A 15,904-nucleotide genomic window follows, 5' to 3' on the forward strand; every position below is an offset into this window, starting at 1 on the left:
CCAGTATTCTTCTGATAAATTAATACTGTAATATTACTAATATTATATTGATCAAATATATTAACATTGTGGAATACACATAGGTATATTCCAAAAGGTATGGGGAGAGAGGGCATGCTTAGCACGCAGTCAAAGAGAAACGGCAGCGTTTTAGAGAGGACGGGTCTCCTGGTCACCTCATCTGACAATGCCAAAAACACCGTTGGTACCTTCGCTGAGGAAGAGGATGACAGTCTTTCTCCCACCGGCGTCAGCAATTTCAAGTTTGGCGAAGGTCGGAGGATTCCCTTACTTCTAAGTTGCGGCTGGAGAGCTCGGGTATGGTGATCCTGCGCCAGGAATATCTTGACGCAGAGATTAGCATCGGAAGGAGGCTTTAGAAACATAGACAAGACAAGGCAATACGGGACACCTTCATATAGAAATAGAATACAGAAAATGGTTAAATAAACGGTAAAAAATTATGTGGCCATACTCAAAGATGACCATGATAGGCCTATCGTCTTCACTTGCCGGTTCTTGCACAGGACGATCATATAGATATTTGCTTAGAAGGTACCCTGCTTCGGAAATTCTCCTGAAAAATGAAGTTTGTCCAGATCACAAGGTCTAACATTAATGTTAGGTGCCATAGCAAGGCATGTAATTGGTTCCATCTAGATTTTTGTATATATTTTATATCGTAATTTATTAAAGTCAGACATTAGAAACATGGCAAAGATGAGTCAGAAACAATGATGTCAATTAGTGGAGGCATGGACATAGCCAACCCCCACTGTTTTATAGGGATACATTGATAAATTAACGATGTGATTACTAAATAACTCGTTTATTCAACATACTATAATTTTAATCACCAACCAACATTTTTAAAATACCGATTATAATTATTACGATTCTTTGAAACTGGCAGTCAACACGAAAATACCACGGACACTGTTGTATGGGAGCAAGTATCTGCGATAAATTACTGCATTTTATTTTGGTATGATTTAAAAACTATTGATAACAATGCATTAATCATATAAATGATTTTTATTTTTCGTAAGCCATTATGTGGGTGCGGGATGCCTTTTCAAGCATCCCGGTTCTGATCTTAGCCTTATTTCATTTAGAAATGGTGCACAATTTTATCACTCAAACACTGGAAACACTATTGGATTTATTATACGTACCTACTTAATAATGATTATGTTATAGTTTATTGACGTTCATCCATTGCATGTAATGTACATAGAGCACTTTACGATGAAAAGCACATCTTAAATTTATAAAAAAATATTATTTATAAAAATTCTTGATTGTTGATTACGCATACCACTTTTTCAGTATGGTAACTAACTACTCAACAATAATAATATTGAAAGTACTTATTGGGCTAAGGTTTTGATTTGAAGTCGCAGCTGCTATCGATAGTCGTGACCCCCCAAAAGGCCATCAGCAGCGACGTGCCGCGCCGGCGCGGCACAATTGTGTATTTATTACCATTGTCATTGTGTATGTGTAGTCTGGGAGAATGAAGTAACAAAAATGATCACAAATATCCCACCTTTGTTTAGTATCATTTACGGTTTGTAGTAATGAAACATCTATCCATACGAATATATAAAGTGTCCAATTTTAACGACATTTGTGTTGTGCTTAAACATTTATAGGCCTACTGTATTTATTATAAAAAAGTGTGAATAGATTATTGAATAACAATCGGGCATAAATCTTTAGAAAATATTTTTAGAGCAAATTAGGTACATTATGTTTATATAATTAGCAAAAATATTGATTCTGTGAAACAACAATTTCGACCCCTTGACTTGACATGAGCCTGTTAGTTTCCTCCACAGTGCAGAAAGGCGGGAAAGGTAACTCAACAAGCTCATCAGGAAGAGAACAAAACGTGATGACGCCTGTCGAGAATCACGGTATTTAATATTTATCAACTTTAAAAGGTTTCTAATCCCAAATTGCTTGTTGGGTCGATAATTTTAACAGCGTGATAAAGCATTTTTAGTTTATACAAGTATAATTTTTATTTGGAAGTCGACGAAATGTGGGTGAATAGTTTTTACACACCGAGCAAAGAAGGTATAAGTTTATTAGGTTAAGTTTCCACAGCCTATTCTCATTTCCATATTCTTTATCAACAACATTATTTATTGAGAACTAACTATTTACCAACAGAAATGAAGCACCATAAACTATTTTATAGGATATGATCCTTAATTTAATATCAATTCCTTCAGTTTAATATCAGGCCTAAGTCAGCCTAGCTTGGTCTAGGCCTATTCCAGGTGCAAGTTAAACCTAGGCCTAGGTGGAGCTGGTGGTGGAGAAACTGTGGTGGTGCTTATTGTTCTTCCTGTAGGACCAGGTTTACAACAGAAGGAAAGTTGAAAAGCTTTTAGTATCCTTATGCCTTTATATGACACTTCATAAATTGCCCTCACTAAGTTAGGCCTAATCAGTGTGATTTCAATGGTAGGCCTATGTTTTAATTAGGCCTAGATAACTTACTACTAGCCCATGGGGTAGTTATATCGACCTCTGGACCTCACCCGAAATTAACTTTTTTTTTTAATGGTCGATATTTCACGCTGATTCCAAAAATAATTGCCTTTTTCTCGGAAACGTCTCGGAAAAATTTATTTTTTTCCAAACCCATGTTGTGGGTACTCATATTGTGCGGAATTTCATCCTGAACAAGAAAAGGAAATTTTATTAGGCTACGATTGGACTGCTACTAATTATCACTAAATATCTAAATATCACCGGAAAAGCGGGTCGTTGGCTACTCGCTCGACGTATTTACTACCGCTTAGCGCAGCACTTTGCAGGTGACTCCTACGCCATTGTGGAATGTAGGCATTATTTTAGGTTAGGTTAGTTTATCAATGATATGGGTTTTGTAATTAAACTAACCTAACCTAACTTAACCTAATCATGGCCTGCTAATGAATAGGCCTACTGAACCCCATTGTTATTCAAATATGACCCTCTATTCCAGCGATATTTAACTTTGCAGCAATCCGATAAGAAAAATTACATATTCTTGTTCAGGATGAAATCCCGCACAATTTGAGTACCCACAACATGGGTTCAAAAAAAAATGTTTTCCGCTTTTTTGGGAAAACGGGACGTTTTCAAGAATAACGACAACCCTTTTTGGAATCAGCGTGAAATCTCTACCATTTTGAAAAAAAAAATTAATATCGGGTGAAGTCCAGAGGTCGATATAATTACTGCCCATGGGATATAGGCCTACTTAATATTCGCTTGTGATGCCAGGTCAGTAGGTAGGCCTACCAAAGTTAAGTTATAGGCCTATATTGATCTCTGATGTCACGTTCAAGTACCGATTTAGTAGGCTAATTAATATCTTAAGCTAAGTTAAACTCGTGCAAGTTTTCAAACTTTTTGATTACAGTAACTAACTTAATTTGGCTAAATTACGCAAATAACCTAAGCATTTTCTCTGGCACTTATGAGGCTAGCACCTTTTTCATCTAAAAATTTATTGTGTTTAAAGGTTGCCCAAATTTTTGGAACGGGAACTCAAAGGTCTGACGACTTTCAGCTAAAAAGGAGCGTAACCATTTGTTAGCCACCTCTCTAACACCAATCTTTTCGAGTTTATCTGGAAGAATTTAATGAAAAACCTTGTCAAATGCCTTTTGACGATCATAGATAATACTTGCAGCAGATTCTCCTTTATCCAAGGGTTCAACTATTTTGTTGGTTAAAGCAAACATTGCATCAACGGTGGATATATTCTCTACGAAACCAAACTGATTTGAAAACAATGTGTCTAAAAAACCTACACTATTCAACTCAGCTTTTTCAAAAACCTTAAAAAAGGTTGAGGTGATAGAAATTGGTCTAAAATTCTATTCATCAAGTTCGTCCATTTTTTCTTTTTTGTGTAACGGTTTTACCGTTGACTCTTTCAAGAAGCCGGGAAACGCATCATTCTCAAAAGAATAATCAGATGAACGAGAGGGCAAAGAAAAAGGTGGGAACACGATTAAAGAAGATTTGAAGAGATGTTGTCGACTTCGGAGGATTATTTTGATTTTAAGGATCCTATTATGTCTGGCTACTTAGGTTGATGATACTGGAGGAAGGAAAAAAGATGATATGTGGAATGTCTGATTGGGGGTCTTCCAAAAACACTCTGGATTCTGATTTATTGTGTACGTTGATAAAGAAGTCATTGAACAGATTTGAAATCCACTTTGGATCTCTTACAGTTGAGCCATCTTTATTTTTGACACACACTTGACAGTCAACCCTGGTGATATCTTTGTGTTCCTGTGCTTGTCTACAATTTGCCAAGCTATTTTAGGTTTATTTGAAGAAAGGCTAAGTCTGTCAAGAACTATCGATGACTTAGTATGCCTACTGTATATCTCTTCTTCAGTGACAAATAATGCTGTCTCTTCTCGTGATATCTATCCAAGTCTCGGGCAAGGTGCCACCAGTGTCTCACCAGAATACGCATTTCTATTAGCTCCTCATTGAGAGGCACGTTTTAGATGGAAGATTTATTTTTGCTCTTTAGTGTTATTTTCTTTTTTTGGAAATACCTGGTTAAAAGCAAACTTTACAGTGGGTATAAAATTTTTTATCTTTGCGTCTATTGTGGCGGCACTAAATACATCACTCCGTTGTTCACATTGCAAAAGATATTTAAAGACTTCCACATTACTGCTTAAAATGGACCTTTTTATAATCTATCTAATGTATTTAAACGTTACCTACAATAACCTACCAATTCTCATATCCTTAAATAAGATAACCTTAAAACGCAAATTTTGGGGAGAAAACTCCGTTTTCTTCAAATGTGCCAGGGAAAAGTGCTTAGAATTGTTTAATTTAGCGAAATAGGCATAGGCTTACCAAAAATTTTGTTAAAATTGCATGAGTAGGTTATCTGAAATTCATAAATACCTACCCACTGTTTTCCCAGTTTTAGGCCTGTGATAAAAAAACCACCCTGAACTCTCAAATGATGGGCTTAGCATGTATTTAGCCTGTTTCCCGGAAAAAGTCAAATTTAAACACTAGGCTACTTAATTCTACCTATTCTAATCATTTGTAATAACTTACTACACTGAATGTGAATATTTATTATTATTATTTATGAATTAGGCCTTATAAAGTTATTAGATATCACTCTAGATTAAGTCTACTGAAAAAGTGGGCTAAAAACCCAACAAAATGATATAGCTTAAGTTAGTTAGTTTGCCACGAGTACTGGATAATTTGGCAACATAGTTCCAAGAGAATGTATTATTTTGTATTTATTTGTTTTGAAGGAATAAACTCATTATTTCATTTCACTATTTCAAGATAAAACGAGTGCGAGCTGTTTTCAATTTATGTGAATCTGTCAATAACTCACGAATAAATAGTGGAGCACGCGCCAGTGCGCCATATGATGTATATTGATGGAGCTAGCTAGCGTGATAATAGGCCTGTATAGCGTAATACACATATAGTCACATGATAAAGGACATGTTTAAACACATAGCAGATCATCAACGTCGTAACCTAGGAGCGCTTTAGAGTTATTAGAGGGGATGACAAATTACAAAGCACTTGCACAATAATCGATTGATGGTACTCCGGCCTATTATCCCCGAATATCGTCGTTAATAGAAAATTGTGCAAGCGCTTAGTCTCTTTTTCAATTTCTCGAACCCCTCTAATGCATTCCTGAGATACGACATTGATGCTCTGCTATGCGTAAACATGTTATTTATCAAGTGACTATATGTCTATCACCGTACTTTGTGCCTATTGTCCCGGAATAGTGCCATCAATATACATCGTATGGCGCACTGGCGTGTGCTCCGCTATTTATTGGTGAGTTATTGTTAGCTTCACACAAGTCTGTTATCAGTGTATTTAATCATGGTAGTAATGTTATGGCATTTGAAAAGGTTAGTTTGTGTTAGGTTGAATTGGGAAAGGCTCGGTTACCTAATTTAACCGCCTAATGCTGCGGCACTGCATCTTGAGCCTAAATTTACCTGTTTTTTGTTGACAGAGACTTTCTATGTGTACTAGATCTGACGTAGCCTATGTTGAATTTTTACTTCAAATTTAGTCAAATTTTCACATTGTGTCAGGGCCAGGATAACAGTAATTTTTGGAAACAGTTAAATTATTTCCAGGAATTTTTATTGGTCAGAATTTTGACCTATGGAAACATACTACGTAATGTCATCCACATTGATAAAATATATTGCTTTCAGCACCTCTTACAGAAGAGCAGCTACGTGCAAAAGAGGTTATAACAGCAAATGACATTCTCCGATTCCCAAAAATAACTAGCCGTGAGTACAAATCTCTTTCACATACATAATGTAGCCTAGGCCTATTCATAAGTTACAACACTTTGAATTATTGATTGGAACTAGGCCTAAAGCTTTTCTAAACGGCACTTGGCAACAGCAAAACTGTGTGAAGGTGTTCCACCAAGGACTATGTTTCGTGGGGGCTTCTAAGCAACTTAAAATTTATCCAGTGACCTTTGCTTTGGTGTAACTTCCATTATGTAGTAGGCCTAAATAATGATCAATGATATTAATCCGATTGTTCTTCCCTTTTCTTTGTACAGTATTGCCAATGTGCTACTTTAGATGATTCGTTAAATAACATATATTGCGACCCTTGTTTACCTATTTATTGTTATCTCGCAAATAATGACATGGCGACCGATTAACCCGTAAGGACCATGTTAAATTTCTAAAAGCTTAAATTCACGTAGGGAAAACCCCTGTTGTCCAATTTGTACCATTTCAGATTTATACCTTCACATGGTTGGTTACTACGACTGTGCTAAATTTCGTGCAGATCGCTTTAGCCGTTCAGGAGGAGTATTTGTAAAACAAAAGCAGGACTGAGTATAAGAGCTTCGCTCAATAAGTATAACACAAACATTTCCATATAACATAAAACCTGCATTGAAAAAAGTAGCATAGTTTGCTCCTGCTAACAGATCGAGCCTAGGACTAATTAATTCCTAGGCTATGCTATTGGATCAAGACGAATACTAAGTTCAATTACTGTAATAGGAATATATCTGTTTGGTGCTTGTAAAAACACGCCTACTTAAGCCAACTTTTTACATAGCCAAGTAGGGCTACATTTTATTTTTACCTCAAAATTTTCAACATTTTAATAAATTAAAAATACGATTTCAGGATAAGTTGCTACTGTTTTGTGCACCAACGTTTGTTGAAGCACAATTTGCCCTATCTATAATGACAAAGGACGATTTCTTGACACTGTATAGTGTTATTCATAAATTAAGTAACTTATCTCTATGGTTAAAATTAATAGCAATGCCGTTTTTAATATCAAATAAAGAAAGGTAATAAAATCCACTTCAGTAGGCTAGGCTCTGTAACACCGAGTTTTTAAATAAGGTTTTACAGTTTTATTGTCTTTTATAGTTGATATAAGACAATGAATTAATGTGCATTAAAGAAATAAAATGAGCTTTTTAAATATAGTTTTGCTGTATGTCCATTTACATTTCATTGTAGCTGCAGTTGTAGCTAGCTACTTTTTCGGAACTGTAGCTGAATATGTAGCTAAGCCACTTTTTTGGAAATGTAGCAGTAGTTGTAGCTAGCTACATTTTAAAAGTAGCTTCCCCAACACTTTTTTATTCATACAGGAAATTTTTTTAGTTTTGGGCTACTTTCGTTGTATTATCGCCATTCAATAACTTAGCCATTTCCCTTCAACTTGATAAGTTTCAGTTTTTGGATTTAATGTTTAGCTTATTTCATAAAATGATCTTCAATTTTGTTATTGTTTAGTATTACTCATTTTTGTGCCCCTGGATGACATTGCATGCTTCTGTCAATTACAAAAAGTAGGCTAACTAAACTTTACCTTATAGTTCGGCCGCTTAGAAAGTGACCTCCTCTAGCATTGGTTAGCATTAGCGTGCAGGTCGCTTTCTAAGCGGCCGAACTATATATCGTTATCACAGTGTTAACTATTTAGACAAAAAACAAACCATTACTTTTATTTTGGTTTCTAAAACCTATTCCTCCAACTGGGTTTTAAAATATTTGTGAGTCAGGAATCAGTGGGCCTAACTCATCTGTTTTCTAATTGATAATTTTTCCAATGCTATTTTTGTCTAAACTAAATCATGCACGTGGGGTGGAAGTCATTGTACAATGTACAAGTGTAAGAGCAAAAATTAAAACTTAAAAAGTGATATGTGAAAGTGGCATAGTTGATTACAAGGTAAAAGTAGTGGAGTTGTTGCGTCAAGGTGATATTGCATCTTGACCGTGCAGTCCCAACTGTCAATCCTAGCTATAAGCTGTGTAATCTCACTGAAAATAACCCTGAATAACTGATCACCTTAGTGAATTGGCTAATGTATCCTAGAAACTTATTCAGCTTTTGAAGTCGATCCGTGTAATCCCTAAGTGATCTATCTCTGTAATTCCAGAGTACCTCTGCTCTCCAGAAGCAAACATCTACGACATCGACTTTGTAAGATTCAAAATTAGAGACTGGGAATCTAAAACTGTGCTGTTCGAGATCGCCAAGCCCTCTGTGCCCCCAGGTAAATATGATGCCAACATTTTTAAAGCTTTTGTTAAAAGGCTATTAGAAACAATTTTATTTATTTGTACATTACAAATCCGATAACATCAAGAAATGGATTCATGTCGAAACTGAATTTTTTCATTGTAGTAGACCCCTTGTAAAATGCCACTGGCGTAGAAAAAAATGAGAGCACTGAGAACCAATTCTTCAGGCGGTAGGAGTGACGGCATTGGGCAACGTTAGTAGGGTAGTGTACTTTGTGTAGGTTAACTGTTGCTTACTGGGCAGGTATAATGCAGTCGTGTTGGGTGCAAGTTGTTTAACACTTCAAATAAACTAAGTTCTCTGGTTCGAAATCTTGGTCTGATTTTGAACATTTTCTGTTTAGCATGCACATGGGCACCAGTTGAAAGGGTATTATTGTAAATCAATAATGTGTTGTAATGTTAGAATATTGGAATGTTGAAATACCCCCCAGACCCCCCGGTGACCTAATTAATATATAAATAATAATTAATAGATAAAAAATTACCTAATTAATATTAAGTAATATTAATTGATAATTATTAATTAGTGTGGTTAGAGCGTATATGGCTTTGTTTTGCAAAGCGAATATAATCTAGTTACAGTATCGCCATTGACTTAACCGACAGAAGTGTAGACTTCTCATTAAAATGTAAAATCTAAAGATTGTTTTTCATGTCTAGTTCATGTTGGTTACACTGGGTGCTTGTGTCAACATAATTTTGTTTGTATTATTTTAGAATTAATTTTATGATTTATGTTTTAATTTATTGTAATTTAACCAGGGGACAAGCTTTTGTTTTCAATTACAAATATTGTTTTATTTGGTAAAACAAGGTTTTGAATGACTAAAGTAACAAGAACTGCTTTCAACTGATGCACAAGTATGACAAATCTACTAAGGGGGGTGTTTAATCTATGGTATCTTGTACTGTAGGGAGTTTGTGTTTGTGCCTGAAATTTGAATCAACTGCAGCAGCAGCCATGGCCATGCTTTGTTGGCAGGAATGCTCAGCGGGTTGGATATTTTTGTTTCCAGAAACGTGAGCTCACTATTTGATACATAAAACTGCAAAATGTGAAGATGGAATTTTGCTAAAGCCAGAACTAGTAAATTCTTCAAAAAGCTTGCAATGATAAAATTGCATTGTGAAAAAGTGTTTAAGCAATTGACATATAAGCCTGATACATTTTTAATAAAGGTTTGTAGGAAAGTAAATTTAAAAAAAATTATTGGGCCTAGGGGTGCCAAAACACTAAATCCGGCCCTGCTCCTAGTACTGTATTATGCTTCTGATATAGCCTAATGATTAACTAAATGGTGTGATATAATGGTGTTTGTATACATTTATTTGTTATAAGTTAATACATATTTTACTCAGAGCCTGATGAATCTGATCAAGACACAGAAGAAGAGGAAGTTGATGCGAATGCAGGGCGATTTGTTCGATACCAATTCACACCTCAGTTTCTACGGCTGAAAACAATTGGTGCTACGTATGTACCATCTGCAGTTAAATTAATAATACCTATATATAGTTTTACATTAAAAGTCCTTGGAGCCTAGACGTTCTAACACGTTAAACAATCAAAAAACTACAAAGAAAGTTTATAATCTCACAGTTTACTGGATATTTAAATTACAATGACTCTGCTGTTTGCAAACAATATTTTAAGATGGTATATAACTCTTCAGCGGCTGTTTGAAATTAACAAAGTTAACATTGCTCTTGTGGCGGGCAAATCCAAGATGGCCGTTAGCTTCCATGTACTCCCTTGGAAAACAATTCAAAACTACAAAGAACATTTCTAATCCTACAGTTAACTAGATATTTAAACTATAATCACTTTGGTTAAAAAAAAAACATTTTTGGACAATAAATAACTCTTCATCAGCTGTTTGGAATCATCCAAGATGGCCGCTAGCCTCCAAGGACTCTTAAAAAATTTTCTGTTGAAGGGGTGTTAAGAAAAATCACTAACTAACCTAAAAAGTTAAGACTAGAGGTAATTGAATAATTAATTAATCCTATGCATCTCCCCTCGGGGATCCCTGCTAAGAAATTGTGTTTGCTATGTTTAAGAATTACAAATCATTCTATTAGGGCTATTAGGGGCTTATAAGTCATATGGTACGAGTGCTATTTTTTTTAGTTTTGATGAAAACGGCTGTAAAGTCAAAACCCTTTTTGAAATTCTCATTAACAGTCATGACCATTTATAATTTAGGTACTGTAGTATGATTCTACAAGGTTGTAAAATTAAAAAAAAGTCAAACCATACAAAGAAAAAGAATGTGTTAAATACTTTTTTTGTACTGCCAAGTCATATTTTTTTTGTATTAATTGAAATGACTGACTCAATTCTGTTTCACAGCGTGGAGTTCACGGTGGGTGCGCAGCCATTGAACAAGTTCAGAATGATTGAGCGGCATTTCTTTCGAGACACGCTTCTAAAGACCTTTGATTTTGACTTTGGATTTTGCATCCCCAACAGCAGGAACGTGGTGGAACACATCTACAATTTTCCGAGTCTGTCACAGTCTCTTAGTAAGTTTTAATAAAATCTCATAATGCTGAATACTAATTTAGCTTAATGACTTTTCAACGGGTGTCCAGCTGACCTGGAAACCCGGAGCTGTACAAGAATTTCTATGACCAAGAAAAATCCTTGAATTGAACGCAAATGGGACCGAAAATTTTTAGATTTTAAGTAATTGCCATAAAATACATTAATTAGAGGTGTGCGGTTAGAGAAATTTTAGTTCGGATCGGTTTCGGTTCGGATAATTAGAGGTTCGGATTAAGATATTTTCGGATTCGGATAGTTTGACGTTTAAGTACCTACTTAATAAATAAATATTAAGGTTAAAAAGTTATAATTTTCATTTTTATATACAAAAACTAAAATATAAATACTACGCAGTTGTGATATTGTAAAAAAAATATATATATGATATTGTTGTTGTGATATTAATCTTGGTTCGGTTATAAACGCTGAAGTTCAAATTCATATCACTCAAATTTAACAAAAAGTTAACCGTACTACGTAATGACGGGTGTTGACGTTGTTGCTAGATATTCACGGGTGTTTTTATGATTTTGGTAAATCATGACGGACGTTGTGGCAAAGGTAAATCATCTCAAATGTTACCAGGGGCGGCTCCAGGAATAATTGTTTGGGTAGGCCTGACAAGGATCAAGAAGGAGTTAGATTGGGGGACAAGAGGTTTGTGGAGCTTTCCCGGAAAAAGGGAGGAATTTACAAATTGAAATGCAAAATAAGTTTGAATGCTTTCCCTTTATTTACATAGAATTACATTTATTTATTTATAATTATGAAGTATCTACTGAAATTTTGGGTTTGCCCGGGCCTTCCTAGCCTACCCTCTGGAGCCATCCCTGTATTCTCAGATCAATACTATCAAGGATGTCGCTGTGATCAAAAATAACGTTGAATGGTTTTGTAGAGCCAATGTTGTAGTTGAATGGTTTTGTGTATGTAGAGCCACCAGTCGCTACCAGTAGCAAAAAACGATTAAGTTAAGAAACTGACTAATTTTAAGGGCTAAGTTTTGACCAGAAAATTTTGAATTTTTATCATGAAAACCTGGAATTGTCTTTAAAGTTTTATTTTCATGGGGCACTGAACACCCTGTTATACCGGGAACAATTAAATAACAAAATAATTTAAATAATACCTAAAATAATAATATAGCACCAAAAAGTACTATTTTATTATCAGTTTGAATGTCTTGGTATTCATTTGTCTCTAAAACTATTTGTGAATTCTTAATTAAATACAAGATGATTTCAAAATAAAAAAACTATCTCATTCTATTGGGTCTTATATTCACTATTTTTTTGACTGCTCGGTCAGTCTTGAGAAAAACTTGCATTGACTTACTTTTTAACAAAGATTACAACAGAAGTATTAAGATCACTGTATTATGATGTTCCCTCTTAAAACATAAGGGTTTCTCTGGTGTAAGAACGATAGTCTGTTGATGGAACCTGTCCCCTCACGCTTCGTCTACCTGGGCCTGGGACCTTAAACCATTGGCCAGTCCCCAGATAGATGGAGTGTCGGGAGACATGTTATATCATTCAGAGTATATATACAGATTAAAAACTAGGTTTAATTTCATTTCATTGCTTGTTATAGTTGATGAAATGCTGGCACATCCCTTCGAGACACGATCAGACAGTTTCTATTTTGTCGACGACCGCCTCATAATGCACAACAAGGCTGATTATTCATATGATGGAGGAGATTACAACGCTATCTAGAAGTTTAGAAACGTCAAAACCAGAAATTCTGAATCTTGGAACTGAAACAAAAACTTCCTAAACTGAATATAAAAATTGAAATTGCAAAATTCTATTTACTAGGCTGTCTTAACAGTATAAAAAATAAATCTCATTACTTTGAATAAACAAGTTAACTGTCTCTTGAACTAGCCTTGAAAATTATTAGTTCTAGGAGTATCAGAGAAATAGTTATCTGTAGCTTAACCATGTTTATTTTTAAACAAAATTAGCAAGATTCAATTTGTAGACTACCCCTTGAAATTCAAAATTAATTACTATTAACTGCAACACATAAGCCTAAAAAAATTAGAAAACAAGAAGCAGTAGAATATTTTAACATCCGAATGATTTTAATATCAAACAGGAGACGGCTGGAATTGGAACTGACTAACCACAAGTCAAAATTAGGCATTTTAAACTCTCTAATCTTATCAATCAACAAAAGTTTTGGAGGTTTTGAGTTTCAGTTTTAACACATCACCAAGATGTATATATAATTGTTATGTTATGAGCTCTGGTGGCAGATAAAAACCACATAGCTATAATGGTGCATAAACGACCTTAACCTTTTTACACGAATCAATTTAACCATCAAGAATTGGGTACAAACACATTTTTTCATCTAATGAAGGTTTAGAAAGAGACAAAATTAATGCAATTCAATGATGCTTACACACTAGAAAATATCTTGTATCCGTCACCTATGTCAATTGATAACTTGACATTCAAAAGAATATTGTCTACATACGAGTATATCTATCATTCTCATCTTAATTAACTAAACACTTAACACTATATGGTAATAAGTACACATTCTGTGTTTGAATAACTATTTGTATGAAATTTTGTTCTTGCGCTTATTTAGGTGTTAAGTTATATCGCCATAAGCCTGTGACGAAAATCTGCCACCAAGATCTAAGCTTTACTTTTTATTTAGTTCAAAGGAATAGATAGCACAAATATTTATACATTGTTATTGAAATAAAACTACATTTGTAAGTTGAACTTCTAAGTATTAAGAGATGGGTTGATTTATTCCTTATTCTTTTCAGTTAAGCGTAGCATTCGACTAAACCCTTCTAGTCAAAGAGTATTTGTTGAAGTTGTTGATAGAATTGACCATCTCACACATTGTTGCACTTTTGTTCATTTGCAACTTCACTGTGTTAATAATTGTAAGAGCACTGGAGATATTTGTTGTTAGTTCCAGTTTACTCAGTATGGATGCTCTCATTGCTCTGTCCCTTTCATAAACAGTAGTTTAAGTACAATTTAATAAGTTGGGACTTTTCAGTTGTTTTGTAAAGTTGGAAGTTTTTTTTGTTTTTAAAGAATAGGACTCGCTGTTTGTTTTGAACCTAATTTTTGACATTTTGTTGAAGTAAATATGCCTGAAATTCAAATATTGTAGTTGGGAATATTTAGTTTTGTTGTAAAGCATATTAACAGTTGTCTTCACTAATTTGTTTCGTACAAGTACTCACCTTCTGAACACACAATTTTACAAATGAAGTTACAGTTTAATATTTTAAAAATTGATAATACAACTTATGAACAACTAATTGATCAACTTTATTCTTAAGTACAGTAGTTTTTGAATGTAAATTAAGGAAGTTGTACTTAGTGAAATAAATACTATATTGTACATAAAAGACTGAAGTGAAGTAAGTCTAAACTTGTGCAATTTTCATATCACATTATTGAGTTATGGTAGGTGCTTACGGTTAAATATTTCTTACCATACTGTTCATTGTGCTGGAGTACATTCCATAATGTTCTTTTTTTACTAAGTCTTGGTTGATCTCATTGTTACTGATCTCTAAGGTTTCAGTGCTAAACCTTATGTAAATGTTTCCATGGCATTTATTGTGTTACCAAAGTGAGGTCTGGTCAAACAGCATAATAAAGATTTTTTATTATTACAACATAACTGTCATTTCTACTCCCATTCCCATTTATAACTAAAATGGAAAAGTAATTTGGTTGAAAAAATTTGTTATAATTAATTTTAGTTGTACTATTCATGTTATCCTCCTTTACAGATTGATATACGCAATATGTTAAATATTAATTATGTATAAAATGGTTTAAATGCCTGCATTAAGTAATCCTTTTGTTAATGTTGTGGCAACTGGTTTCGGTTCTTAAGAAATAAATATAACAATCGTCAGGCCTATAAGACATCAACTCAATCGCTTCATTTGAAGGTCATCAGTCACCTATACAATTTATTCCGGTCTTATATTTATCACTAATTTTAAGTCCATTCTCAAATTTAAAGAGTAATTAGGTTTGGCAGGGAAACAGTATATTATAAATCACTGAACAAAGAATAGATTTATTTAAAAATACAAGTACAACAATACTTATTGTTATCATTTTCAGTCTCTTGAGTACATTAGCTCTAAGTAGCATGTTGAATGTATCCATTAGGTCCAAAGTGTTATGTTTATTATAAGTGTATTCAGCACTACCACAAGGCATTTTTGTATACTTTACAAACAATGAAATTTTTTACCCAAAGAAAAGAGTAGTCTTTTATACGTAAACATATTTTTTTAATCCGAAGCTTCCCAATGCCCGTTTTTCCAGGGTTGGAAAAAACATAAAAGATGAATTTTTTACTTTTTATTGTAAAATATTACCAAATTTTATGACTAAAATAAAAGTGATTGTCATTTTTAATGATAGGAGATTGTATACAGGGTGTGAAAATGTTCTGGGCCAGTTAAATACTTCAAATAATAATAAAGATAGAGTTAAACAACTTGGTACAAGGTTACTGGGCATTAAAATCATTTTAACAAACTATTCAGTGATACGCTACCTCCTAAGGAGGGCATCCGCTAGAAGTCTGAAGAAAATCATGGTAAGCATAGGGTGGTAAATTAAAGGTGTTTATAGGTTTACAGGTGTTAGAATACAAAACTGCAAATTTGAGCTCAAAAGAACTGGGTTTAAAAAATAAAATGGCAGCCGTTAAAAAAGGC

At 34.1% G+C, this 15,904-nt stretch overlaps 1 protein-coding gene across 2 annotated transcripts; it reads left to right on the forward strand.

The window, feature by feature from the left end:
- The first annotated feature begins 1,498 nt into the window (after positions 1-1,498).
- Positions 1,499-13,926, forward strand: LOC128998560 (protein unc-119 homolog B). 2 transcript variants are annotated; one of them, XM_054424753.1, is made up of 6 exons: positions 1,499-1,919; positions 6,255-6,335; positions 8,480-8,596; positions 9,987-10,101; positions 10,981-11,153; positions 12,769-13,926. In XM_054424753.1, the coding sequence occupies exons 1-6, from the start codon at positions 1,817-1,819 to the stop codon at positions 12,891-12,893; spliced, it is 714 nt and encodes a 237-aa protein (XP_054280728.1). In that variant the 5' UTR covers positions 1,499-1,816; the 3' UTR covers positions 12,894-13,926. The 2 variants fall into 2 exon arrangements, with proteins under 2 accessions (XP_054280728.1, XP_054280729.1); XM_054424754.1 differs by having other exon boundaries at positions 1,845-2,082.
- The last annotated feature ends 1,978 nt before the right edge of the window (positions 13,927-15,904 follow it).

The sequence above is a fragment of the Macrosteles quadrilineatus genome, unplaced genomic scaffold (assembly GCF_028750875.1).
Source record: "Macrosteles quadrilineatus isolate MER2022 unplaced genomic scaffold, UCM_ALF_1.0 Scaffold_7__1_contigs__length_78375512, whole genome shotgun sequence".
Lineage (NCBI taxonomy): Eukaryota > Metazoa > Arthropoda > Insecta > Hemiptera > Cicadellidae > Macrosteles > Macrosteles quadrilineatus.